We start from the raw sequence: 27,751 nt of genomic DNA, 5'->3' as shown, positions 1-27,751 counted from the left end.
CGATAATGCATTTTAAGGATTTTAACAGAAATTTTCATCGTTTAAATAACAGAATTATATTGGTAAAATGGATCTGATTAATGCTTGATCAGCACTTAAATGTTTCAAATACATCTGTAAATACAGGCCCTGATGTGGAGCTGCCGTTACAGTCATTGTAAGATAAACAAGACTATGCTTGTTGGATTCAAGGTGAATGATAGTGAAAGTGTTTGGTGGCTGGGCCTTAAGCAGACAGAATTCCTATCCCCTGTTAAGTCTCAGTCGATGCCGTGTCAAGACAGACTTTATGGGAGAGAGACAGCAAAGGCATGTGAGTGTAGAAGAGGAGAATCTACTTTTGGGCTGTAAATAGCTCCTAATCCTGAGGCTGTGGAGCAGCGTTACATGTCCTACTCCAGCTCATATTTTCTATGTGTTGGTATATATAGGGTACAGAGCCAAAGTCCCTTCTGCTTCCACCCCGTGGTACCTTGTTCTGTAAAAAATATATATGTTAGTCAATGGCAAGAGGCAACAAATTTTTTGATCCCATTTGAATTGTGCCCTGAATTACACATATGAGGTTTGTCAATTCAAAAGGTAATTTTGTCTATCAAGAAAGTCAATCTGTCATAAATTTTAATTCTGAGTGAAACCGCTCAATGAGCTACATCTCTCGTCTTGCATAATATACTTCATCAATATGTTAAAGCTGTAATGCTAGCTAACGTTCCTTGCTTGCTTGCTGCTAGCTAGGTAACTTAGCTATGTTCTACACACGAATTTATCTCACCTGATGTGTTCAGTCCAATGACTCTTGGTTCTTTCATCACATCATCTACACATGTAAGTTCTGTAACGTTAGCCTCAGTCATTGAGAGAAACAGTTATGCGTCACTTATGCAACTTTTTGCTTTGTGGTCTTTCTAATAACGTGTTTTTACAGTCTTATATTCCGACAGTTTCATGACAAACTGCAATGATTGCAAAAGTTCCTTTTAAATTGACAAACATATGTGTAATTCTGGGACAATTCAAATGGGATAAAAACATTATTTGTCTTCTGCAATTGACTATGTACGCCTACATATTTTTTCCGAAATGAGGTTCCATGGTGGTCCACCGGAAGAGGAGGGGCTTAGGCTCTCTATAACCCTGTCAATCAAAGATAACATAGTTTGCCAATGTAAAAACTAAGCTTAATATCATCTGACTTTCCGTTTTACAATCAGCATTACATTTTGTTGCTGTAAAACCAAGAAGTGAGTCAGCATTTTGAGCCACACCCAAACAACATACAAACAATAAGTCTTTGTTTTATGCCACACAGAGTTTCATAATTTGTGGACACAAATTACACCTGTCAATCTCAACTATGGATTCTGAAGCTGTACTTTGCTCCAGTGTTGATACCTGCCATTAACTGACTAGCTGTCATTGGTAGGCTACCTACAGGAGGCCTGTGTAACAGCCACTTAGCAACAATATCAATCACTGCATTGCTTTCTCTAACTCCTAATTATCAAATGTACTAATGGAATTCCAGCGTTTTTGGGAAATACACTTATTTGCTTTCTTGCTGAGAGTCAAATGAGAAGATTGATACCACTCGCATGTCTGTATAGTAAATATGAAGCTACATCCAGGAGACAGTTAGCTTAGCTTAGCATAAAGACTGAAAGCACGGGGAAACAGCTGGTCTGGCTATGCTCACTGCACCTCTAAATTTTCAGTCATTTATCAACACATAATATCTCTTGTTTACTGTGTGCAAAAACCAAGGTGTGGAAACAACAAGTTGTTGTTTTACCGACAATTTCTTGACTGGGATCAGTACCTTCCTGGATCCTCTGCTGGTTTCTTGAACTCACGAAGATGACAAGACTCTGGAAAGGTACTGTGCCTGTCAAAGAAATAGCCTGGGACTGATTAAAAAAATCTTTGGACAGACTCAGGCTAGCTATGCTTCCCTACTTTAAGTCTTTATGCAAAGTTAAGATTACCATCTCCTGGCTTCAGCTTCATATTTAATGAACAGATAAGAGGTAGCTATCTTCTCATTTAACTTTTGGTAAGAAAGCAGATAAAGCAAATTACCCAAAATGTTGAGTTATTCCTTTAAGTTTAAAATTCAACTGATGGTGTGATAATAGTCTACCCAAGTTGAACTGAATTAAAGATGTAATTAGTGTCAATTGTACTAATCATTACTGAAAGTAGCATTTAACAGTCGAAATAAAGTACGATTGAGTTACCATTTAAAAGTAAATAAAAATCTTTACTGGAAACTGAGTATCAGACAAATTCAATGGTATTCATCTTCCAAATGTAGAAAGGTCCTTAAAAGGTCAAAATGTAAACTTAACATCATCCCCAGTGTTTTGTATACAATATGTGACCTAATTTTAAGAGTATTCCCAACTCTCTCTCACACACGCACACACACACACACACACACACACACACACACACACACACACACTTTATCTTCACAATGTGCTGTTCAGAGGTAGGAGATTCACTCTTTACTGAAAATAACTGTGACAAACAACTAACACTTCTGTCTCTTGCAGTTGCATAGTAGGCCCCTCACTGAGTCTCTGTCAAGAGTCAAGTCAAGTAATTTTTATTAAACGGCCCCAAAATCACAAACCATGCATTTGCCTTAAAAGTGCTTTAAGGCGCAGCATACAACACCCTCTTTCCTCAGACCCTCGATTTGGATAAAATCTCCCAAAAGAAATCCTTTAATAAGGAAACAAAAGGGCTCCTTCTTTCAGGCTGGTGGGCAGACATACAACAGGTACTGTATATGTGCAGAGCAGGATTAGATTTTCAGTGAGAACACATGCTACACTTTGAGAGGACCAACATGAGCAAATAGGCAGGTAGGCAAGAAAAACACTGGAGAGACATGGAGAATGTGCCTGTAAAGCTTGATATTCATAACATCATGACACCATACCAATTGTGAAGTATTACTTGAGCCTTCATCGCTTCTGTGTCAACCTTTGATAGCTCTTCCGGCCACATTCCTCCCTGCCTGACCTCCTCGCCTTTACACTAATGATGCCATATATGTGGGGGAGAAGGGTTATAAACACTGTCTTCTCTAAATCTAATCTATATGTTAATGAGGCATAACTTGGACACAGAACTTTGACAATTTAGTGGACTGCAATCAATGGAAATCTACAAATGCGACTGAGCCACCTTGCAGGTTAGTAGGAGACGTTGTAATTTGTCAATCCTCTACTGCTGTGAAAATGATCCATTTATCTAAAGGATGGCTATATAAATCCACCTCATTGATGAAAGTCCAAAGACACTATGGTGTGTAGCATGGACACACGCACCGTGCATCCGAGAGTGTGCAAGGCTGTGTTCTCTCAAGCGATGACAACATTAATCACATCTGACTTGGCCACTGAAACATCCATGTACACCCTTCCCCCATTTCCTGAATAACCAAGAACTCTGCTGTACTCTAGTAGAGCAGAGTATATAGAGACATACTGTGAAAGCGCAAAAAAACTGATATGACTAAAGGTGAAAATGCATAAACCTGCAGCGCACAGTGTTAATCCACACCAGCTTTTCATGCACCAGCTCCCACAGCCGTAAACTATAAATTCTTGAATGTCTATTCTTTTCTTTTCATGTCATTGTTTTGCTTTACCCCAACTGCATCAAGTAACGTTTCTTCATGCACTTTGCCGGTCTCTCCCCTTCTGTTCCTTTCAAAGTCAGAGCAACTCAGTCCTCCAATCGATGCAGCCTAAAATAAACTCTGCTGAGGAAATCTGGCATCTGCTGCAGCAGAGTAAACTCTAATGCATATGTTGGTGACTGCAGGTGACTGTGCTCAAACCTGTGTGACAAATGACCCATTTTCAGCCAGTTTGTTAAGGTAAGGAATAGGTTTAAGATCAGCAAAGCTACTTGTCCTCATATTCAGGGCACAGATGGAGGCCTGACGTCAGCAGGACATGATGCCGTCTTCATCTCTCACCTACATTTGTTAAGACACACATTGTAGCATGCCCACACACAAAAACACACACATTGTTATGACACCATTTTCAAGGGGACCTGTCACTGACATAATGCATTCCCTCGCCCCTTACCCCAAAACCTTCAAACAGCACTTTAAACTTGTGGGTTCAAGCATTTTCGTCCCTACAAAGCTGTCAGACCCTAGAAGTATAGTTGGCTCACACACACACACACACACACACACACACACACACACACACACACACACACACACACACACACACACACACACACACACACACACACACACACGTATAGTATTTTTATTGAGGGCGGTGGTCACGTAAGACTTGTCAGCTCCCATTGATGTCTCCTTAAGTCTCAGTTACATGACACACAGCGGCCAGCATTGCTTTTCATTTTTCACCAAACTGATCTCCTTGGAGACAGCCACCGCCTCACTCCTCGTCCCTTCATCCTCTGAACTCCTCCCTGTCTCCCTCTTTACACTACACCCCCTATCTTCCTTGCTCCACTTCCATTTGATTGACTTCCGTTTTCACTTTTGTTATATCTTATTTTCTCCACTTCTGTGCCTCATCTTTATTCCTGATTAACTTAACATTTTTCATGACTCTGTGCTTTTCCTTCACTCCATTATCAATACCACAATTCATAAAATAAGCCTATACTGCCACCTGCAGGACATTTGCCAGTATTTTTATTTGTCCTGTGTCTGTGTTTGTGTATTAAAATAAAGAAACCTCACTCTATATACTAAAATAATACTAAAATCCAACTTTGTCTATTAGCACTTGACTATATCCTGTCACTGCATTGTTAAATCTTCCATCAATCCTGAAATCCACGCTGTGTATGAATGTGTGTGAATGTTAGTTTCTGTTTGAGCACTTAGGCTCAGTGTATGAATGTGTTTGACTGGTGAATGCAGATGTAGTGTAAAAGCACTATGAGTGGTCGAAAAGACTAGAAAGGCGCTATACAAATACGGAGCATTTACATTTAACAATAGACCATTTAAACTTAAGACATTTTAAATATTTTAATAGGAAAAGCAAAGGTGTAAATGATAAAAATGGCTGAATTCTATAGGCTACCTGCTTCAGTTTCAGGGTCCCTGCATGCTGAATCACTGTCACATATTTTATACTTTTTTAAATTTTATACGGTCAATCATTTAAATGCAATGTGCAATCTTTATAGGCAGGAAGACTGAAACAATTTGGGAATAAATGTGCTTTGTGTTTTGCTTCAAGGCACCAGTTTACTGAAACTGAACATATAATGTTCTCTGACCCTCTATCAACCATTTATTTATTTTTTACAGTTTATCAATTTGTGGAATCAACAGGAGGACACAAAAAAGGGAGTAGCAATGAGGTTAGGTTTAAGTTTCTGTGCCAGTAAGTACATCACAGGGATTTAGCTTTGATGTAATTTCCTGGCAAATCCATTAGAGTATGATGTGATAGATAATGGAGGTGTGTTCAGCGGATGGTCAGCGGCCCATCAAATACAATAACCACAATCTTGGCAGTTGTTGTCAAAGCTGGGTTCTATAATTGACAACATTAAAGAGTTCTCATACTGCTGAGTCACGTTTAATTAAACTGAGGAGGGAACCATGCATGGACGGAGGGGGAAGGAAACAGGAAAAAGAGGAGATAAAAGGACAGGGCGAGATGAGATAGAGGAAAAGGGTAAGAGACTGAAATGTGACTGCGTGAGTGAGTGCGAGAGTGAAAGAACAAGACAAGGGGAAGATTTCTATTTATAACTGATTGTTTCTGTTAGTCTGTCTGGCCTTGTGGTAGTAAGAGCTTCAGCTCCTCTCTCAGCTTGGCTGCACTTGCGGGAAATTACCCTTCACTAAATGCTTAACCGACACACACACACACAACACATATTTGTACCATTTGTCTCCAACAACCGTGGAACAGTCAGGTCACATGCAGCAGTGTTGTATCCACAAATCTTTCTCGCAGGAACACTGAGGGAGACTGCCAAATAACTACCTCCATCCAACCTCTCTCCTCTACTTGCTTCTCTACATATCTCTGAACTGAAACTTCTGTGGGGTCATCCTGCATTATTTTGATGGAACCAGAACGGAATCCTCTCAGGTTGCCATATAAGGGCCCAAACTGAACCAGCTCCTCTTTGCAGCTGAATACTTGCTGGGTGAGCTGTCCCAGTGGAGGGCTTAGACTAAAACAGGAAGGGCCAAGAAAGACCCCCTCCCTCAGACATACACAGAAAACACACATATGCAGACACACAAATCCAAACAATTTACAAGCGTGTATGCACAGAGACACGCCTCATATATCTCTCTTGAACACAGATGCATGCACGTATGCACAGGACGATACAGATATGCTCTCTATTTCTTTTTCTTACCCGTGGGTAGCCCCTCACAGTCAGACATGGCCAGAGAGAGAAGAGGGTCAGGACAGTGTCTTCTCTTGTCAGCAGAGTTTCTGAAGCCTGTTGCTTCTTCTGAATCTGTACCCTTTTGCTACAGTATCTCTGGTCAAACTCACTGTTTTAGGCTCTAGGGTCTCAGACTCTCTCTCTGTTTAGCTTTCTTACTTTCTATCCCCTTGTCCTCACCCCTCTCTCTCCCTCTCTTAACAATCTGACCAGTGGCCAGTGGATGTGCCAATCAAACATCTACACACTGTGCTATTGGACACTAAATTTGTAACAAACAGTCCTCCCCTGGGATACTCTTTCCCTTAGATATGGCAGGCCTTTTTAGATATGATTTCATGGACTTCTCACATATCTCACAATTAAAGAAAAGAAAAGAAAGAAAACAGTTTTCATTCCACATCGCCTGCAACTAAACAAGGAGGCAAAGCTTTCTCCTCACAAACTCACCCATCAACATTTTCAGAACCACCTTTTCTAGTATACTTTTCTCCTTATCCCTTGAGCCTACAGAAAACACAAAAACTACCAGTAAAGTTCTTACCCCTTGACAGACAGGTTGGCCAAAACCTGGCATAATTCCAGAAAAGCTCAGTATTTGTTTGGGCAGTAGTAGCTTTTGTTTCCTGTGGGGGGCGCTTGTGTCTTGTTGAACAGTAGCTATCACATCAGGAGAAATCCTTTGTTGTCTCCAGTTCCTCAAGTGGCCTGGATACCAAGAAATTTCCAGGGTCAAGTGACTCTGTAGTCAAGACTGCAATGTTGACAGCTAAACTTAATCTCAATGGTCTGTTCTATTTCTTATGAATAAGCCAGAGCCCACATTCCCGACTACATGCATTTGCTGCCAATTTCTACTAAACGCAGATGGACAGGCAGGGAAGCAAAAAACAGAAAGTCCTCACTTTAGCAGAGAGAGGAGAAGTTAACAGGCAACATAAAGAAGTATCCACGAAGGGGAAAAGCAGGGGATTCGAAGATCACAGCCAGCTTTGTCTCTCCTTCTAAGTCCTTTCAAAACAGACGAGACAAAGAAAAGTGCTTGCCAGGCACTTCATAATGCTGTACAGATTGCTGGCCCACTTGAGCGAACAAATGTTCCTCAGCACACACTTACGCTGTGCAGCTTTGATTAAGCTCACCGCCAACCTTTTCATACCCTCATCCCTCATTACTTTTCAGCTTGCTCAGCTGACCCTTTGTCACTTGACTAGGAGGATTATCACGAGGGGAAGGTCCAGCATGTGACTGAGTGGGGTCAGATGGTAGACTTATCCAGCAGCACCAGTGTCAGAGAGGTTAGGATTTAGGGCCAGGTACCAGGGTTATCAAGAAATTTTCAGAGACCACAGGGGATGTTTGAGGGTTTTCGTGCTCCGTTATCTGTCCTCCAGACTGGTCAGTGACACCCCCATGCCCAACTTAGCACAGCACCCCAGCCTTCACACCAGGACCAGCTTTGATGTTTGATTTGCAACTCTTGTTTGCAGAAATGCTTGAAGGCCCTTCTGCAAACGTGGCCTAAACCTTCACCCCATAAAGACATCTCAACCTCTCTCGCTCTGGCAAACAGAAAGTGGACCATCTGCCACTGTGACTGTTTTTACTCACTAGTGATCACATGCAATTACTTCAGATGAGGTAGTATATTCCACAGTGTCCAAAATGGTGCTTAATTACATTGTAAAGTGGTTTAATATGAGTTTTCAGGAGTTGGATTCTTGTATTGGCTATAAACAATGCAATGTTTACTTGCACACAAGAAAAACAGGTTATTGGGAGATGTCTGGCCTCTAAATTCATGACCACTGCAGTAAGTTGGTTACTGTTAAACCTGTGTTCACAGACAGTTGGAGTGTTTACCTATATCCAGTAGGCTTATTACAGCAGTCAATTATGGATCTATTACAGGAAGATTGATAGCCTATAGATAAAATACAATGACTTTATCTTTTATCTTTAAATCCAGGAAAAGCAGGTCAAGCTCTCATTTTCAATCATGTTATGTCACAATAAAGAGAGTGATGAGAACAACATTATAGTAATAAAGTACTGATAGCCGTAAAAGGAACAATCAGGAGCAATTAAGAGCCATAAAATGGTAGTAAAAGGTAATTAAATATTAGCTTAACAGTAGACTAACGTTAGAGGTAGAAGCAGAAATCTCCCCCTTTCTCTCTGTCTGAGTGAGTCTGAGAAATAAGTCCTTCTGATGATGTCAAAGACGAGACATATGAAGGACAGGGTATATACAGGAATCCTGCAGTAAAATTCAATACCTTTTTAAGGCCTTTTCAAGACTTTTTCAACATATTTTAAGACTGCCGCACCACTTTGAGCTGTAACCAATTAAATCAGCCACACACCTTTAAAAGGGACATTTTTGAGGTTTTAAAAGGAATTTAAGTATATTTATAACATATTTATTGCCTATATGTCATCAGGTTGTAATGCCACCTACAAATTGAGGCATTCACCAACTTTCTCAATTGCCGATAACAGCCTGTATGGGCCAACAGTTTTCTATGTGAAGGACTGGTCAGATTTCCTGCGAAAAGCATCTGTCTTGCACAAGCTATGACGTTTATGTACACAATATTACAGCAAATCATGTGAAACACGGTGTAATTTTGTGTTTAAGTTGGTTTAAACTAGATAATGTGAGCTTGCCTGCAATGATATGCGATAACTTTCATCGACCACTTGATCAATACAACAAAATTCAAAGGTGATGTGGGCAGTGTAGCACAGGCACAACCTGGAGGAGGAACCAGTCTAAATGACTGTATTAGTATAATATTATAACATTAAATTAAAGCATATTGTTAATTTAATAGTAAACTAAAAGTTTGATATTAATATATTCATTATGTTACTATATTCAATATAATTTCATCATAACTTACCACTAGTAGGCTATAATATTAATTCAAATTACTTTGCAAATTACTTAGTTACTGCTTCAGTTTGGGGTTGTTTCTTTATTCATTAACAAAAAAGCACCGATTTAGCTAAATAGCCAGCTAACGTTAGACAAACCCACACGCTCCTTGAATTTTTCCTCTTGTCTTCTGTCTTACCGATTCCGCTGCTGGCAGCACATCTCGCTCTTGTTTTCAGGAACGGGGCTGTTCAAAGTGGCCACAGAGCGACCGGCCAACCGGGTTAATGCCGTTACTACTGATCGCCACTCCGACTATGTTTTGGACGATTAACATTGCGGGTCCGGCAGGGTGGGAGATTACGGTTGGTTGTACTCGTAAATCATTTTCCGGTTCACACAGATCTATTTTTTGGAGCGTTTAAGAGTGAATAGGCGCTCGGTAGATGCCTGCGCCTAACGTTACAGAAATGAATCACACAGTCTATATGCACTGCCTGTCTTTTGGCTATGCATTATAAATAAATACGTTCAACTACACTTTTAGCAAACAAAATTTTGGACAAACACGATTTTCACATTGAAAAAAATATCTTCGAAATTGAATACCTTGTTAAATGGCGATTAATACCTTTTAATAGTTTTTAATGGCCTTAATTTCGCAAATTGATTGATTACCTTTAGACTTTTTAAGACCCCGCGGACACCCTGGAAGGAATCTTTTGAGGAATGGAATTATAAACAAAAAGAAAGCAACGTTTTTCAGCCTAACGTTATACACACGAGAAGGCCATCTGTCACAAGACTAATGCGGCATTCAGACCAAACGCGAATTTTCTCCTCGCGACGCTTTCCTCGCGTGAGTACATTCGCTACAAGTGCTCACACACAACGCAAGAAGGCGATTTTAACACGATAACGTGAATAAACACAACTTGCCATTACTACAGCTGTATGAACCCAAAGTAAACATTTTGCTGTGATTTAATAGCAATAAACGGATTAAACTGATGCCGAAATAACTACACATGATGCAGATTTGTTAAACATATGAATTCATGCTTTGTCAGGTCTGTTAGCAAGACAGCAAGACAACAACTTCTAAAATGTTTGTTTTCTGAATGCAGTTTGGATCGATCAGGGCTATTCTATGCTAACTTGGTCACAGTAAAGTACAATGATAATGATAATAATAATAATAATAATAATCTTTATTTGTAGAGCACTTTTCAAAAACAAGTTACAAAGTGCTTTAACAAGTGTAAAGACAATAATACCCAAGAGACAATAATACAAAAACAATATAAGAATAAAACATTGAAAAGACTAAAATACAGATAAATATAAAATTAGTAAAATACAATAAAATAAAAGGGATAAAATAAAGTAAAATAAGATCGGGAAAGGCTCTCCTATAAAAGTATGTTTTAAGAAGGGACTTAAAAGAGGTCACTGACTCAGCGACCTGATTTCCTCGGGCAGGCTGTTCCAGAGCCTTGGGGCCCTGACAGCAAATGCTCTGTCATCTTTAGTTTTCAGTCCAGACTCTGGAACAGACAACAGACCTCTGCCGGAGGATCTCAAGGTACGTGCTGGTGTGTATGGGACTAAAAGGTCAGAAATATAACAAGGTGAGAGGCCATGAATTGCTTTAAAAGTGATCAATAGAATTTTAAAGTCAATTCTAAAACATACTGGGAGCCAGTGTAATGAAGCTAAAATAGGAGTAATGTGGTCATATTTCTTTGTTCTGGTTAAAAGCCTGGCAGCTGAGTTCTGGACAGTCTGGAGTCGATCAATAGATTTTTGGGTTAAACAGGTGAAAAGGCTGTTGCAATAATCCAGGCGTGATGAGATGAAGGTGTGTAAAATGGTCTCGGTGTCCTTAAAAGTTAACATAGATCGAATTTTTGCTATATTTCTAAGTTGATAAAAACATGATTGAACAAGCTTTGTGGTGTGCTGCTCGAAATTTAAATTACTATCAAACCAAACACCAAGGTTCTTTGCCACAGGCTTAATGTGATTTACTAGGGAACCAGCAGATGGCAGTGTTTGATTTGCCATCTGCTGGGACCCGATGACCAGGATTTCTGTTTTGTCTGAGTTCAGCTGGAGGAAATTATTTGACATCCATTTTTTAACTTCACAAAGGCAGTTGTTAAGTGTACTCAGCATTCCAGGGTCTGTGGATCTGACGGGCAAGTATATTTGTGTGTCATCAGCATAAATATGAAAAGAAATGCCATGTTTATGGATAATATGTCCAAGGGGAAGCAGATACAAGGAAAACAAAATGGGTCCTAAGACCGACCCCTGAGGCACACCATATTTAACTGGACAGAACGAGGAGACATAGTTGTTTACAGAAACGCAAAACTTCCTATTTGACAGGTAGGATGAAAACCATTCTAGGGCAGTACCAGAGATCCCCACCCAGTGCCTCAGTCTGTCTAACATGATGTTGTGATCAATGGTGTCAAAAGCAGCGCTAAGGTCCAAGAGTACTAGGACTGAGCACATGCCTTCATCAGCAGACATTAAAAGGTCATTGGTGACTTTAAACAGGGCAGTCTCAGTGCTGTGGTACTTCCTAAAACCAGACTGAAACTTTTCAAATAATTTGTTATTTTCCAGTACAGTGAGCAGCCGTTTGGACACAATTCTTTCTAGAATCTTTGCAATAAAAGGCAGTTTTGAAATTGGTCTAAAATTATGTGGGAGGGAGGCATCTAAACCAGGTTTCTTTTAAAGTGGGTTCACGCAAGCCGTTTTAAAATAATCAGGGACACAACCAGTAGATAGGGAGCTGTTGAAAACAGAGCTCAAAAGTGCACTAGGCATTCCTGTGTGATAATCCTTTACAAACTAGATGGTGGCTGTTGCCCTTTCTCTTCAGTTTATCTCTCTCCATCACTGTCTCTGTTGACCTCTAGCTAAACCACTCTCTCTTTCTACACGTTTTTCTTTCTCTCCCCTCCCCAGCAGTCCATCGTTTTCTTCAGTCTCTGTCTCTCTCAACAAGTTGCTACCACTTTCTTCAGTTCACATCAGGTCAGTGCACCAGCTCTTTATTTCCAAATGGGATATAAGAGACTGCCTTGAAAGTTACGTACCTGTAGGCTAATTCTTCGTCTCTTCCTCCTGTCTCCTTTACCACTCTCTCTACTTCACAAGAAGGCCATTTTGTGTACCTTCTGCGTTATGTTCATTCTTAATTCATTTAATTTAATTATGTATTATTTAATGTATTAAATGTAATAAATGTATTATTTAATGTTATACTTGAATATAAGTTCATGGAACTGTTTTGTTTTATGTGTTTATTTTTAATCTGCAGGTTCACACACCCAACTGGTCATGTTCACCAGCAGATGGAGATGGTAGATAAATAATTTAAGAACAAGAACAATTAAAGATTTAATTTATGTAGATTTCAGAATTTTACCAGTATTTTAGCAATTTTAATTTACTAAATTGTCTTTGAAAGGTTACAATTGTATGAATGAATTATGCTTAACTAGTTTAAAAAGCTTAATGATTAAGAACTGGTTTGTTTGGACTGCTTCACTTTAAACAACAGTTATGATGGACTTTTGTCACACCACAGAAAAGATAAAAATATATTCTAGGCTATGTGTATATCAAAATACAGGTAATGGTAAAAGGGAGCTTTATTAATGTGGATGAAAAGGCCTCTAGCCTGCTTTAACAGGTCTTTGTTAATTATCCTCCCGTGGCAGCAGCGGTAGTGTATGCAGGTACTAATGAACTCTTAATAGTGTTAAATCTAGCAGCCTCTGAATGATTCCACTAACTGTTTTATGGGTGTGTGGGCAGAACCCTAATTGGGGACTTGTGGCAAAGAGCTCTCTTCACAGCCCTCCACAGGTTTAACAACCTGCACAAGACAACTGAACTGCTGCACTTCATTGTGCCAAAGAACAGAGAATGCAAACAGCTTTTGTAATTGTAATTAGTTACTTAGTGATTTTGTATTTCAGTGTATCGTTAGTTACTTGGTTAATGCTTATTTCCAAATATTTTGCCCCACTCCACATGGGATCAGACATCTTGTAACACATAAAATGCCATAAGAAACAGTGATCATACACATGTTTATGATTTCAAGTAACATAATGTATGTGTAGATACAAAAGTATGAATAAACTGTGCACCAAATAGCAGAGGACTGTGATAAAGGACTTTCTTCCTCCTCTGCATCACAAAAAAATAAAACAAGCTCAGTAGTTAAAGTTTCTGGATTAACAAGATTACTATGAGGATACTGTTCATTACAAATTTTATATACAAAATGAGGGCTAAAGTTGTTTGTGTGCTTGAATAAATTGGTTAACCTTATCGAATTAAAAGTACTGAATGTAGGAATTCATTTAATTGACTCAGAGGGGGGGCCATGGTGTATTTATGGTAGAGGATTAACTGTAAAGAAGGAAGTCTTCCTCTGGCTGGGGCCAGTAGTCCTCCTGCTGAGAAACGGCCGAGGTGTGACGGAGGGGATTCCAGAGCACGCAACAAAAGGCAGGCACTTTGATTTGAACAGCAGTTTTAGTCAGCAACACACACAGACACACACACACTAACCGCTGTTCCTGATCCACAGCAGTCCTGCCCTCAGGTCTCAGCCGGTTGAAAGATGGGGGGAAACTCCAGATGCTTCACAGCAGTTGTGGGCTGTTACTTGGAAGAAGAAGGGAGCCGTTGAAGACTGGCAGGAGGAGGACGCTGATGGAGGGTTAAAGTTATGTATGGAGTGGAACAATTTAACAGCAGCGGTGGAGGCCTAAATTAATAGTAAAGCTATGGAGGTTTTGGCCTGAAGGAGCATTTCAAACAGAGAGGGAGGGCAGCAACAGAGGAGGACGGGTGGGGTGAAAGGAGGTTCCAGAGACTCCATATGATGGATGGACTGGTGAGGAAGAGAGGTGGGGGGGCTTCAAAAGAAAAATGACCCAGAATGCTGCTGTGACGTAGAGAGAGGGAATGCAGGATCTCATAACCAAAAAGGGGTTTACAACACCATAGTGAGGCCCCCCAAACACAGACATTCAGTGAAGATAAAAAATTAAATAAATAAACTATTTCAGAGTTTTGCTTAAAAGCTGGCTCTGAATCTGTTTTTTTAATACTCCATTTTGAGGCATAGTGTACAGCACTGCAGCAATCATTTTAGCTGTACACTGGGAAACTATGCAGTGGGTCCATGGAGATGTCACCGGATACAATGCTGAGCTATTACACCTTTCAAGATGCCTCTGTGGCTTTAGTGGTCGGCATAAACCTTTTGACTGGGGTTAACTTCAGGGCTTTTAAAACATGATCCCCCCCCCCCCCCCCCAACACAGACAGGCAGAAATGAAAACCTCTCCTCACACACACCTACTTGCTCTCTCCTTCGGGGCCTGCTAAAGCCATTATGGCTCTAAAAGAGATTGTATCGGCTCCAGGCAGACAGACAAATAGTTAGTTAGACAGTTAGATATACAGACAGCACCCCGCAAACTAAGACGCCTCTGTGCTCAGGACAGGCTAGCTAAATGTCTGGCTACTCTTCAGAGGCTCTCAGGTGTGACCGGCTGGTCTCTTGTATACCGCAGCCAAGGTGGCAGACAGGCACAGAGGTGTTCTGTGAGCCTGGAGTCGAGTGAATATCTGCTCTATCTCTACCGTCACAGCCTGCACATGCTCCTGTGAGCAAGTCAAACACAAGCCAGATCTTCTTTCCTGAAGAACTATGCAGGCTTTCACTTAGAGTTAATGCATATTTTTAGGCTGAGCCAAGGTCAAACATTTTGCCAAAGACTTGCCTGACACGTAATTTCTCCCAGCAGCTGCGGTTTCTTACATTTGATGACTAACTTTACATATGAATCAAAGACTTTAGCCAGACCACAAATGCATTGCAGCAGGATTTTAAGAGATGATGATGGAGGCTTTGGTTCTTAACTTAGTCATACACGTCTTTCTCACTGCACTAACAGTGTTACACTGGTGGAGCCTGAACCCCACAGAAGAGGCACTAATGTCCCCCTCCTTGCACACACACACAAACACACGCACACACACACATGCACACACACACACACACACACACACACACACACACACACACACACACACACACTCTTCCCTAAAATTGCTGATGGCTTGTTTTCATGAACATATATTATTTCCAGATGGAGGTCATGAATAAAACCTGACGGAAACAAGTCGGGTGAAACTGGAAACTTAAAAAAACAGGAATGGAGGGGTATGGAGCTGAGTAAAAAAAAACAATCTTTCTCCTCCCCCGCTCATTCCCTGAACCTTTAGAAAAGAGCAACTTGTCAATTACACGGTTAAAAAACAGAGGAACAGTATACCACACATGAACATGTGGACAGCAGTACCACATGTTTCACAACGATGCAAATATGAAAACATCCCTAAACAAAAAATGACTTTCATAACAAAACAAACAAAGCCTAGAGCAGCTCAACCTTCATACCTCCACACATATTTCCAACTAAATATACAAAGTCAGGGGGAAGAAAGAGAATACTTTCAACTGAGAATACAAAAACTATGCTGTGAAGACCTCTGAAACAACCACAGAACGTTGTGCTGATTCACCAACAAAGCTGTACATGAAGAAGGACGCATTGTTACGCTGTGAATATACACTACATTCAACTGAGTAACCTAATGAATCTATCACCGCTTTGCATTTGTGATGTGTCTCAAAACATTTGACCATAAAACAAGCTACGGTCAAAGCCAGAACATCCATTAACTCTGTCAAAAGGAGTGCCAAGACAAACCCAGTCAGACGCCAGACATTTTCTTCTACGAGATGACGTAGGAAAATGAACCGCAGCTGTGAGTTTGAATAAATTCAAACATAAAAGGGAGATATTTCAGGGGTGTCCTCTGTATTATCAATGTGAATACCTTGTTTTGTGAGTAAAGGCATTAAAAGTTAAAATTGTAACCAGTTTACTGAGTCTGTCTCCCTCTTTTAAGAGTCAACCATTCATCTATCAGCCAGCTACTTTGTTGTTTTTCAAAATTCTTGAGGTATAATTGTTCATCTATGTTGAATAGTTAGACATTGTGGGAAACAGAAGATTGATAACCCTCTCATGTTTGTAACGTGAAGATGACCAGCAGCTGCTTAGCTTAGCTTATCACAAAGACTGGAAACAGGGGTAAACAGCGAGCCTGGCTCTGTCCAAATGCAGCTGGTTAGCTTAGCTCAGTACAAAGACTGGAAACGGGGAAACAGGTTGCCTGGCTCTGTCCAAATGCAGCCAGTTAACTTATAGAAGTACAAAGACCTGAAACGGGGAAACAGCGAGCCTGGCTCTGTCCAAAGGCAGCTGGTTAGCTTAGCTTAGTACAAAGACTGAAAACGGGGGGAAAGCTATCCTAGCTCTGTCCAGAGGTCACAAAATCCACCTACCAGCACCTCTAAAACTCACAGATTAACACATTAACACACATCTTACTTGTTTAAGTCATACAAAAACTGTTTAATGACATTTTACGGTGGGTGGGGGAAACGTCCTTCTAAAACTACGTTACTTTTAGACAGAGGAAGGCTAGTTGTTTCCCCATTTCCAATCTTTGTGTTAGGTTAAGCTAACTTGCTGCCCACTATAGCTGTGAATTTAACAGACAGATGCTGTATGAAAGTGCTATTCAGCCTTTCATCCAGCTCTTGGCAAGAAGATAAATAAGCGGTTTTCACAAAACTGCTGTAGCTGTCTAAAAAACTAAAGTAAACTGAAGGAACTGTCCAGCCCTTGTGCCAAGCTAATATTCATTTAATTAATCCTAAATTTATATTTGTGCTCAAGATTTTTTAGCTATCTGCAGTTCTTTCAGTCAGGTTTAAAGTCTATTTACTGTAGCACAGATAAAACACACTCTTGTGGGGGATTATTTGCCAACCCTCCAACTAGTAATTCTAGTCAGTCCTGCTGCGTTGGTCCAGTGTCTTGGTTTGGTTTTATCTAATCTGAGACAGACTCCTTATCTTCTAAATCAGACTCTAATCAGCCAGCTTTGTCCAGACAACAAGGGGCCAACATGAGGTAAAGAAGACCCTGAGGCCTCCCCCGTCGTCTCTGCTATGAAAGTGTAATTTGTTGACAGGACGTGGTTTCAAGTGAGTTTCAGTGGTAGTGGTATGTAGTGGTGAAGGACTCACTACATGGAAATCTGGAGTAAATTGTAGTTTTGTTTGGATCCTTGATTTTTTCTGAAATAAAATGTTTTTATTGATTCTTAATATATTTACATAGATGTTTTTAAAATCAAGATTAAAGTTTTTTTCCCTTTTTAACAGCAACAGGGATGGGGGATTAAAGGTTACAAAAGTCTCTGGTTCATATCAAGACATCACTGGTATTTGGTCTGCTCTTTTTCTCCCACCAGAGACTATGTGGCTGCAACAAGTCATGACTTTACAGATTCTTCAGCCTGCCACCCTGCAGTTCTAACCTTATCTCAACCTCACCCGGTTCCTCCTGGCATGCACAGATGGCAAGCCCATTCGTGTGCAAACCACAGATTGAGCACTGATTGTCCTGATGACTGCCTTTGTCTTACAGTAATGCCCCCTCTCTCACCATGAGAAAGGGTTGGTAAGTAAGCTAATTTACATGTATTAATTAAGGCTCATAATGAGCCCAGCATGACGGGGCATTTGAATGCATTCCTCTGGTATTGTGCAAACTCTGCGGAGCTCCCTAGGTTTGAGTTCTCAGCCATTCAGATGGACTATAGATTGTAGTTGTGGGGGTACGCGAGAAGATAAAGGATTTAAAACACGCATAAAACCACGTCAGTATACACGTGCAAGTTTCACCTCCCCCACTGACACACACAAAGTCTCTCTCACACACACACAAAGGTGCTAATGAGAAATAATCAGGCTGTAAGTTACAGTTAGACTTAATACAATAAAAGATGTAAATGACCACAACAACAAAAAGTAGAAACAACACATTTATATAATTACAAAATTGTCAAACTGTACAATTACAATAAGTGAAGTATAAAAGAAAACACTGAAGTCAATAATTTTTCATTGAAAATAAAAGTTTCACCCACAAGGTGCACGTAAGCTATAATGCACAATCATGTAAGAACAATTACATTTCATTCGATCATTTAAATATTTATGAACTAAGCACTATAAACTAAGTTTACAAAAGTATGTATACACAGACTGATCTGGAATGGTTTTAATCATCTTTGCTCATTGTTGATGTGTAAATGCTTACATGGTTGTTTCCATCGCATACCACAGTGCAGCTAAGCCAGGGAACCATGAAAAAACAGCCGCAACCTCAGCGCATTAACATCAAAGTGTATTTGTGTAAGAGCTTGTTTTCTTTTCTCGTCCTCAGGCTTCAAATGTTGAGCTGCAGTGGCTGTTCTTATTACCTCTTTGGCTTAAAAATCCAACTATGGGGACCTGGCCTCACAAACGAAAGCCAACACACATGGCAAATAAAGACATGGTAGGAAAAAAAACAACAAAAAAAACATGTTGAGGGCACAAGGCTCTCCCCTCCTTAATTGTACCTGAAGGGAAATCCCTTTAAATAGTAGTTGGCAGAGGCAGTGAGCTGGCAGGCAGATCAAACAGTCACTGAGCAGAAGCCCTATAAATACATCACATTCACTTGCCTCACTTCAAACGCCTCCTCCTCAGCCCAGCCTCTACGCTCCCTCCTGCATAATCCGCAGAGCCGACTTTCGTTCAACATGTTCACGAGCAGGATCTCATCTTAAGCGCAACATTTTGCTTTGCTTCACATCGCAGACTGCCCGTTATCTCTCATCCCGCCTCCGTAATGACTCCCGCCAGCCTGAAACGGGATCGTTCTGTTTGTTCCTAGTGTCACAATGTGGAGGTTTCAGGAGCTTTGGTTTTCTTCACGTACACCTCTGACATCCCATCAGGCACCAGATGACTGAAGCTGCTCCTGAAGGAGGCCAGAAGGCGACCTGTAAAGTGCAAAAAGGGGGGGGGGGTTTAAAAAAAAGAAAAGAGGAAAAGAGCTATGTTAAACACACCTGCAATGTCAATAAAGTAACACGTTTTGACATGATAGCCTTAATAACTGTATACATTTCAACATTCAAAAGCTTCATAAAGAGATTAAAGGAGTAGCGGCTGTGTATGTTTACTCAGCAGTCTTAGTCATGTGACAGGCATGATTTACTGGGTAATTATAGAGACATTTTCAGTATTTCTGCACCAGGTTCATTTATTTTATCTAATGAGTTTGCTGGAAAAACCATGCACAACAACAGCAATGTGACACAGGAAAAGAAAGGAGGAGTTAATGTGTCTTTACTAACCTGTCCACGTCTTCTGTCCAGTCAGAGTGAAGCTGTTGCACTGAGAATGGGAGTTACAGATGTACGCTGCCTCTCTGGCACTGTGGACCGACAGCACACAGCCCAGCTGGCTGTAGGACGGCCAGCAGCGGTACTCCACGTTCCCGGAGGTCCCCATACCTCGCATCACGGTGTAATCTAACCACAGAGGAAGAGGAGATGCCACTTCAATACATGAGGTTACTGAAAGATTTTTAAGCACTCTGAGGGTTAGATGAAAGTTCCTGAGGGGAAACCGATCCTGTGCTGCTTCGATTGAAGAGAATACAGATAAGAACATGAAGAACAACAACAAAGAAAACAGGTTGAAGGTGAATATACAGCGTGTTTGTCATGCAACAACAGAGTTCTTACTGACTCAAAGACGTTCCTAAAACGGTCATGATTGACAGGTTTAAAAGGTAAAATAGATCTGGTTGGTGTGAATGTTTAACAAAGAAAGGTTGTGTTTTATCATGATAAACCAAAATATGGTAATTTACATAGACATGTCGTGTGAAAATATATACACATTGCATGTTTTTGAACATCTCATAGTCCTAAAATGTACCTAAAAATATTTTCCTACAAAAGATACATCACAAGATACCAAAAAAACTGAACATGACTTGTTTTCTGGCTGAACAGGTCAGTTTTTATAAGTAGGGCTACAACTAATATTTATTTTCATTATCAAATAATCTGGCAATTTTTTCTTAATTGATTGAAATGTACAAAAATATTTTTTTTCTGGGAAGTGAAAAATCACAATTTTTCACTTCCCAGAACCCAAGATGACTTCTTTAAATTGCTTGTTTTGTATGACTAACAGTCCACAAATCAAAAATATATCCAAATTTACTTAACAAGCGCAAATGAAAAGCTGCAAATCCTGCCCAACATTTGCGTTACATTCATCATTATAACTCTTTCAGTCAGTCTAGTGGATCTGGCCTTAAATCATCTGCTACACATTAGCAGGAGCCATGAGAAAGAGGAATGCACATATATGCCTGCACACACACACACACACACACACACATACCAAGACAGGACAAAAGCTTCGTCTGTGAGTCCGTACGGAGGAGGCACACTGTTACAAACTGTTAACCTTCCTAAATGGCAGGAGCCGGTGTGTGTGTGGGGGTATTGTTAAGAGGAATAAGACACGAGGATCTGCCTTCTGGGCATGAGAAAAGGGAACAAGGAGGAGGAGTGTTTTGAGGATCCTTCTCAGGGGAGAAAGAAATTAGGCCTGTTGGGAGCTAAAGCCTCAGCTGTTGAGGAGACAGAGACATGTGAATATAAGCTCTTTGTGTTTAGCATGAAGGAGGAGAAAACTGCCATCCTTTGATATTAATATAAAGAATATGAAAACATATTTATGACAGTGCTCAGGACCTAAATTAATTCAGTCTTTGCTGCAATTCATACTTGCAGCCAAAGCCATTTTAAGTAACTACATGTTTCCCAGATTCTGGTCTCCTCCATCAAATCACAGATGATCTCAGCTGTATAAAAAGTTACATCCACATGACCAACGACTCTCCATCTGTCAGCAATTTCAAATTAAGACTTGGGTGTCTTTCTCTCACACACACACACACACACACACACACACACACACACTCTTTGAGTTGTGTTGACATTTGGCTTCTTATATCAAGCCTAATTGCGTCTTTGGCTGCAATTCTGTCCCCCCCCCCCTCTTTTGAGAGAGGCATATTAATGAGTCCATGTGTTTTTTTAATACACAATTGCACAATCTTTTATTTTTTTGTTTTTCTCTTCTGGTTGTTTAATCATTTGAAGCAGCAGTTCAACACATTGCTTTCTAAGGTAGATGAGAAGAATACCACTCTCGCGTGTGCAGGTCTCCCTTATAAAGCTAACACCAGCAGCTGGTTAGCTTAGCACAAAGACTGGAAACAGAAGCAAACAGGTAGTGTGGCTCTTTCTAACAGTTAAAAAGTCCACCTACCAATACCTCTAAAGCTCTCTAATTAACACATTAGATCTTGTTTGTTTAATCTATACAATGTAAAAACCACACTTTGAAATTTTGATGGGGATTGTGTAACGGATTATATCTTGGCTAATAACAGTAACTTCCTGAAGACTTGTTTTCAACCAGAAGATACATAATAAAGTATCTTCAGCAAACAAGATATATCGTTCTAATTATATCTTTAGAGGTGCTGGTAGGTAGATTGTTTAACCTTTAGACAGAGCCGAGCTAGCTGTTTCACAGTCTGGATGATACATTTAGCTAACTGGCTACCAAGTGACAGATAGCATTTCTGTATCTTCCCATCTAACTCTCGACAAGAAAGGGAGTGTATGAGTGTATTTCCCAATATGTCAAACTATAATCTAGCCAAACTAAGCTAAGCTAACTAAGTTAAATTTAACTAAACCACCAACGTTAACAGGCTTGTCCTCCACCCAAAAACAAAACCCACAATATGGCGAAATGATATACACACACTTTTTCCCCCCGGTCATAATACACACACACACACACACACACACACACAGCAGCAGGGTTGACTCATGGCACCTCCTTGTTAAGCTAAAACATTCCCTCCTGGTGTCAGCCTTAGCGCCCAGGCCTCTTCACCCTGAATCTGTGATTAAATTCACAAAGCGCTGCTATATAAACAGTCCAGCATCTGGGGGGACGGAAAATCTCACCACAGGAACGCAGCCAGTCATTCTGTTATTAATATTTCATAGAGCTGAGAGGAACGGCGGGAGAGGGCTGCACTGGAGTGAACGGAGAAGAAAAAGTGAAAGACTTTCAGTGCTTATACTGAAAGAATACAAAAGAGGAATGGAAAGTTTGCTAAAGCAATTACTTCATCTGACTATTCTGACAGGCAAAAGTATGTTAACTAGAGTTTGTTTTAAAAAAAGAATTCAAAAGTTGGACAAGTTTCCAAAAAGATCTTATACGGCTACAGTGAAAGGCAAAATAACTAAACAGAACATTTCTTACATAAAGAATAACTCGATTTAATCCCAGCACTGTTTTTTTTAAATGAACGCCGACTGTGCTTTCTGAGCCAGAGACATGCAGGATTAATCCCACTTTTTTGGTCTTGTCGTCTCATTCCAGCTGCCTAATAAACCTGTCAAAACAGCCTGAGCAGGAGAACCCCCCCCCCCCCCTTTTAATTTTTTTAAGGATACATAATGAATACAGAGGTATAGACTGTCTAGAGTTTTGAGGGATCAAAAAAGCCAAGCAATCTCTCCAAGAAAAAAAGAAGAGTCTACAAGAGGGCTAACTGTACTTTTAAAAAGCAGCCTTTATCCAACAAGCTCTTACCTCTGATTATTGACGGAGGCAGGTTGTCCAGGTGCAGGCCAGACTTGTAGAGGAGGAGGATGTGTTCAAAGGCCTTCAGCGTTTGATTGATGTCAGCTTTCAGCTCCCCTGGACACACACAATGCATTCAATCTGGGAAAAGATCTATGTTACTACAGGCATAAAGTCAAACTCATCCAATATGGATGATTTGGTTTTGCCTCACTGTGCTTGTCTTGCCTAATCCCAGCCGTGTGATCTCCACAGATAACAAGTTGTGTTCATTACTGTGTTACATGTCGTGAAGCATCTTATCAAGCTCATTAAAAGATGCACTTAGGCAGAGGCATGTCATTACACGACTACAATAATGGAAGATTTGCTTTCTGATCTTCAATAGTTAATGTCATGTCAAGACGTCCTCACCTGTGGAGTTCATGATGTGGTCTACCAGGTGTGTGAGGCCGGGCGGGGCCTGGTGAGGCAGCAGGTAGGTGAAAAAATACCTGGGGCCGGGCAAAGACAACTCATTCAGACAGAAAGACAGACAAGCCCCATCACATAGTTCCCACAAAACATGACTTGTCTCACACTAGTGTTAAAACAAACAGTCCATAAAGCTGTCAAAAACCGGATTGCTTTTTAAACAGAAAAAAAGTATTTTTTTCCACTGAAACTAACAATTTATTCATCACACCTCCATCAAAGCGCAAATTTCCAGCTGTACGTCTTTACTATCAACAACATTTTAGGTGTCAGCTGGGCCTATATTTAAGCAATCATCCATGTAGCTGCGGGTCCATCCATCACATCATCTAGTAAAACTGTCGCTTTTCTTACCTATAGGCGTTGTAAATGTTCCTCTTTTCACTCAGGCCCTCACACACTCCCCGGGCCGAGCATGGCAGGGTGAAATTTCTGTGTGGAAACTGGAGGGTGCAGTCTGTGTCGGTCTGACAGGGGGTCTCCTCAGCGCTGGCGTCATCCAGGTCTGTGAGCTTCAGCTCGCCGGACACGGTGACAAACTGCCGGGGCTGGAAGTCCAGCAGAGCCACGGAGCCCAGAGGAGACTGGGAGAGGAAGTGAAGGAGCCTGACCAGGTCCAGACACACCTGGGAGGAGATCAGACATGCCAAAAAAGGATCACCTGGATTTATGACTAGAAGTGCACAGGAATGTAGTCTATGAGTAACACGTTGTCCTTGTAATCAAAAACAGTAATATTATCTGATACATCATTTACATCACGATTTCCTAAAGCCCAATGGGACATATTAAGTCTGCATGTTCTGTCTGATCAAAAAGCCAAAAGTACTCAGTTCACTATCATAGAAGAACAGGAAAACATTCTAGTTTTCTCCTGCATTTTTGCTAAAAAAAAAAAAATACTTTGATGATTATTTCATTGTCAAGATATCAGCTCTAGACTAAATGAGGAAGATTAATCCAAAAAACAAAAAAAAGTCAGATTAAATCAATAATGAAAAGAATCGTTAGTTGCAGCCCTGCCTCTAGCTCCAAACTTGGGTTTAGTTTAGTTAGTTAGAACAGAAGTTCAGTTAAAATGAGTGGATTACCTGGCTCCTTTCAACCTCTGCCACTCAAATAAAGACCTTTAAAAAATGTTGGAATAAATACAACAGTTCTTGGTAGTCAAGCTAAAATAATGACTTGTTTTCTCCTGAATAGGTGACATGCTGGACGATGGACTTAAGTTTCATTATACAGCTAAAAATGGTAAAATATAAAAAACCTGCAGTCTCGCAAAAACAGTGTTATTTGCTTTTAAGACATTTTCACCAACCACATTTGCAAGCCATTTCCTGAGACCTGTTTTTATAGTACTCTTTAAATCCTATAATAAAACAGAAACAGAAAATAAGTAGGCTACTAAAGGCAAAATAAAGGCATTAGCCACGCACTGACAGAGCATGAAATGATCCTGTCACACTACAAACATAGCTGCAGTGTTAGGTAATGCACCGAGTCTCTTGGACGTCACTTGGTGGGATCGAAGCGCTGTAATAACAGGGCAGGGTGAAACCAAACACCCCTGGATTACTGTAGCCTGCACAGATGCAATGTAGCTGAAAGGGGCCAAGCAGCTTGAGGGGGGTATTATGAACGGCTATTTGGGTGATACAGCAAAATGAGGCCCATAGTTGAAATGATACTCACAGACTGTGATGTTACTTTTGCAAATCCAAAAACAAAACATGCATGCTCAGACATTTTCTTCATCTCTTCCACCCATTCTTTCATTCTCTTTCAAACACATCCATGCGTGAAGACACCTACGCGCACGCACGCACGCACGCACGCACGCACGCACGCACGCACGCACGCACACACACAGTTAAGTCAACCCCCATCACAGGTATGCTCACAGTGGGAGTCAACAGAGACTGAATTTACACTCCAGGGATCCAAGCATGTTGGATGTGTGTGCGTGTGTGTGTGTGTGTGTGTGTGTGAGAGGGATGAGATGACATTCCTAGCCTGCAGTGGATTAACTCCAGGACCCATCTCCATTCCAACCCACGGCCTGATCAAATACACTCTGAGGGACAGATGTCGGGATGTCTATGAGTTTCAAATGTCTGCCTCCCTCATCTTTCAGCCTTCATCTCTCCTGCCAAGAGGAGCAAGGGTGTGCACACGCGTTACGTGCAATATGTGCGCGAGAGACTTTCAGCCTGGCAGTGTGTACTTACCCTGAATCTGTCCTCCCAGGGACTCTGGAGCAGCTGGATCATCTGGAGAGGATTCCCCTGCTCCAGGATGACTGTGAATCTTCCTCCCTCTCCTCCTCTTCCTCCTGGATCTCCTGCACAGTGACCTTTGAGCTGTGGAGTAGAGAATAACTGGGGTTAGTCACAGTGGTAAAACAAAGCTACTGTTTTTTCATTTTAACTTTAAAAAAAATTAGTGAAAGAAACAGGCTGAAGTGTGTATAACTTCTAAACGTATGGGTGAATTAAGAGGACATGATGTACTGCCAACCTTGCTCTCAGCAGCTCAGACTTGTGACAGTGAACTCACATTTAACATTAGCCAACAGGGGAAGATTCTCTGTACACCCAAATTAATCAATTTAACAGGACTGCTGGATGTGAGAAACATACCCATCGGCTAACTTCAAACTATAGTCCTAAATTGGGCTGTAATGTTTTGAGTGAATAAGCGCAGGGGGTTTCAGATGCAACCACGGATAGTGGAGAGGACAGAGGCACATTGTCTGCTCTTGCCAAACTGGACCCAAAGGTCAGAAGAGGGTCAGTGAATCTAATTTAATTACATGGGAAGGTTGTGCAGAGCCAATAAGTCCTTTCATCCTGCTCACTGTGTGTGAGACAAAGGAAAATGTGAGCAGTGGTACATGGAATATGGAAAATCTTAATAATCGTGCAGGGTTCAAAAGTGAGTATCTTTTAAAGCCCTATACCCTCAAACACCTTTGCAATAACTATATTGGCTATAATGTTACTTTTGCATTTGAATAGTAAGTTAAATATATTTAGAAGGCTACATGAAAACTTTTTTTAAGCCTTTAAATGTTTGACACAAGGCAGACAGAGGGAGCACTTTACCTTTATGACGTTCGGATGCTGCAGCCTCTGCAACAGGACAATTTCTTTCTTCAATTTATAAGAAACGAGTTCACGGCAGCCTTGGGGGTCTTTAAAATCCTCCACACACTTCCCCATGTCTATCCCCTGGTCATTCACGAGTTTTAACGCCACGGGCTGACCTCCGGCTAGATTCACTTTGACAACCAGTTTGGTGTATCCAGACCCGAGGATCTCCACCGCCTGCATGTCCACCAGAGAATCGCAATCCATTTCATCCATATGCGCTTTCCTGGTGCCATGCGTGATCTCTTTCCACAGAGTGTAATCCAAATGTCGACTTTCTACTGATAGCATGGTTTCATCGTGATCATCATCATCAGGTAATAGTAGCGGAATAATTTCTTTGCGCCTCTCGTTCAGTTGGTAAATCAACGCCCCGCGGAGCGACGCAAACTCCCCCTCATCACCACCGACAGTTGTATTGGAAAAGTGAGATATTCTCGCTCCAAACTGCTGCACGCTGCTAATCAAGAGTGACACCAGAATAGAAAGAACCACGAAAGCCAGGAGGGCAGCCGCGCGTAAAGAGTTGCCCATCCCGGGCATTTTCCTCTCGTGGCACGGCTACTGCTGCTGGAAAGACGCACAGCCACAGACTCGGACGACCGCTCGCTCCAAGTGAAAGGACTCCTGGCTTTTTCTGCAGGAGTAGTGATCAGAGCTCCTTGTTTCCAACCTCCCCGGGAACTCCCTCTAGAGGTGTGTCCTGTCCGCTCGTAACTTTACACCCGCTGAACAACTTCGCAGGAGAGCTTGACCTCCTGTTGTCACTCAATCCGCGTGTCAAAGCGCTTTCCGCAGCTGATTCTGCGGCGGCAATCAGGCGCTGCGTCTCATGTCTATCAAGAAATGCTGCGGCCGAATCATAAAGTACATGTTTTAATTAACAGACACAAAAAACCCCGAGATAAATAATGGAAAAAAGTTAAGTTTTGAGCTTAAATTTATATTACAAAAATGCTCAAAGTATTTTTAATTAGTATGCTGATTAATTTCACTCAGTCAGTAAGTAAGCTAATGACTTGTTATAATGTCAAAACACAAAACGACAAGCTGTGTGTTGTTTTATAATTTTTTTACATTATAGGTGTATGACTGCGC

General features: G+C 41.0%; 2 protein-coding genes across 3 annotated transcripts in view; both read right to left on the bottom strand.

The window, feature by feature from the left end:
- Nucleotides 1-9,691, bottom strand: part of eml1 (EMAP like 1) — a 58,466-nt gene extending 48,775 nt beyond the window's left edge. The window contains exon 1 of one of the 2 annotated variants that reach the window (XM_038728949.1): nt 9,513-9,691. Coding sequence is in view for 1 of the 2 variants with exons in the window: in XM_038728946.1 (XP_038584874.1) it covers nt 6,400-6,427 (28 nt within the window). In the remaining variant the exon portion in view is untranslated. Of the gene's footprint in view, nt 1-6,399; nt 6,587-9,512 lie in introns of those variants that run through there. The other variant, XM_038728946.1, reaches the window with a different exon arrangement.
- Nucleotides 9,692-18,312: 8,621 nt separating this feature from the next.
- On the bottom strand, nt 18,313-27,337 carry pkdccb (protein kinase domain containing, cytoplasmic b). The gene is made up of 7 exons (XM_038729334.1): nt 26,609-27,337; nt 25,733-25,864; nt 23,859-24,130; nt 23,445-23,524; nt 23,040-23,147; nt 19,691-19,867; nt 18,313-19,333 (listed from the first exon to the last, which is right to left on the bottom strand). Exons 1-7 carry the CDS (start codon nt 27,194-27,196, stop codon nt 19,227-19,229), a joined length of 1,464 nt encoding a protein of 487 aa, XP_038585262.1. The 5' UTR covers nt 27,197-27,337; the 3' UTR covers nt 18,313-19,226.
- Between the last annotated feature and the right edge of the window lie 414 nt (nt 27,338-27,751).

The sequence above is a fragment of the Micropterus salmoides genome, unplaced genomic scaffold (assembly GCF_014851395.1).
Source record: "Micropterus salmoides isolate LMB-PRFRI ecotype aquatic unplaced genomic scaffold, ASM1485139v1 Ms_hic_scaffold_19, whole genome shotgun sequence".
Lineage (NCBI taxonomy): Eukaryota > Metazoa > Chordata > Actinopteri > Centrarchiformes > Centrarchidae > Micropterus > Micropterus salmoides.
Note: the sequence above shows the minus strand (reverse complement) of the source record. Positions and strands in the feature narration are given on the sequence as shown.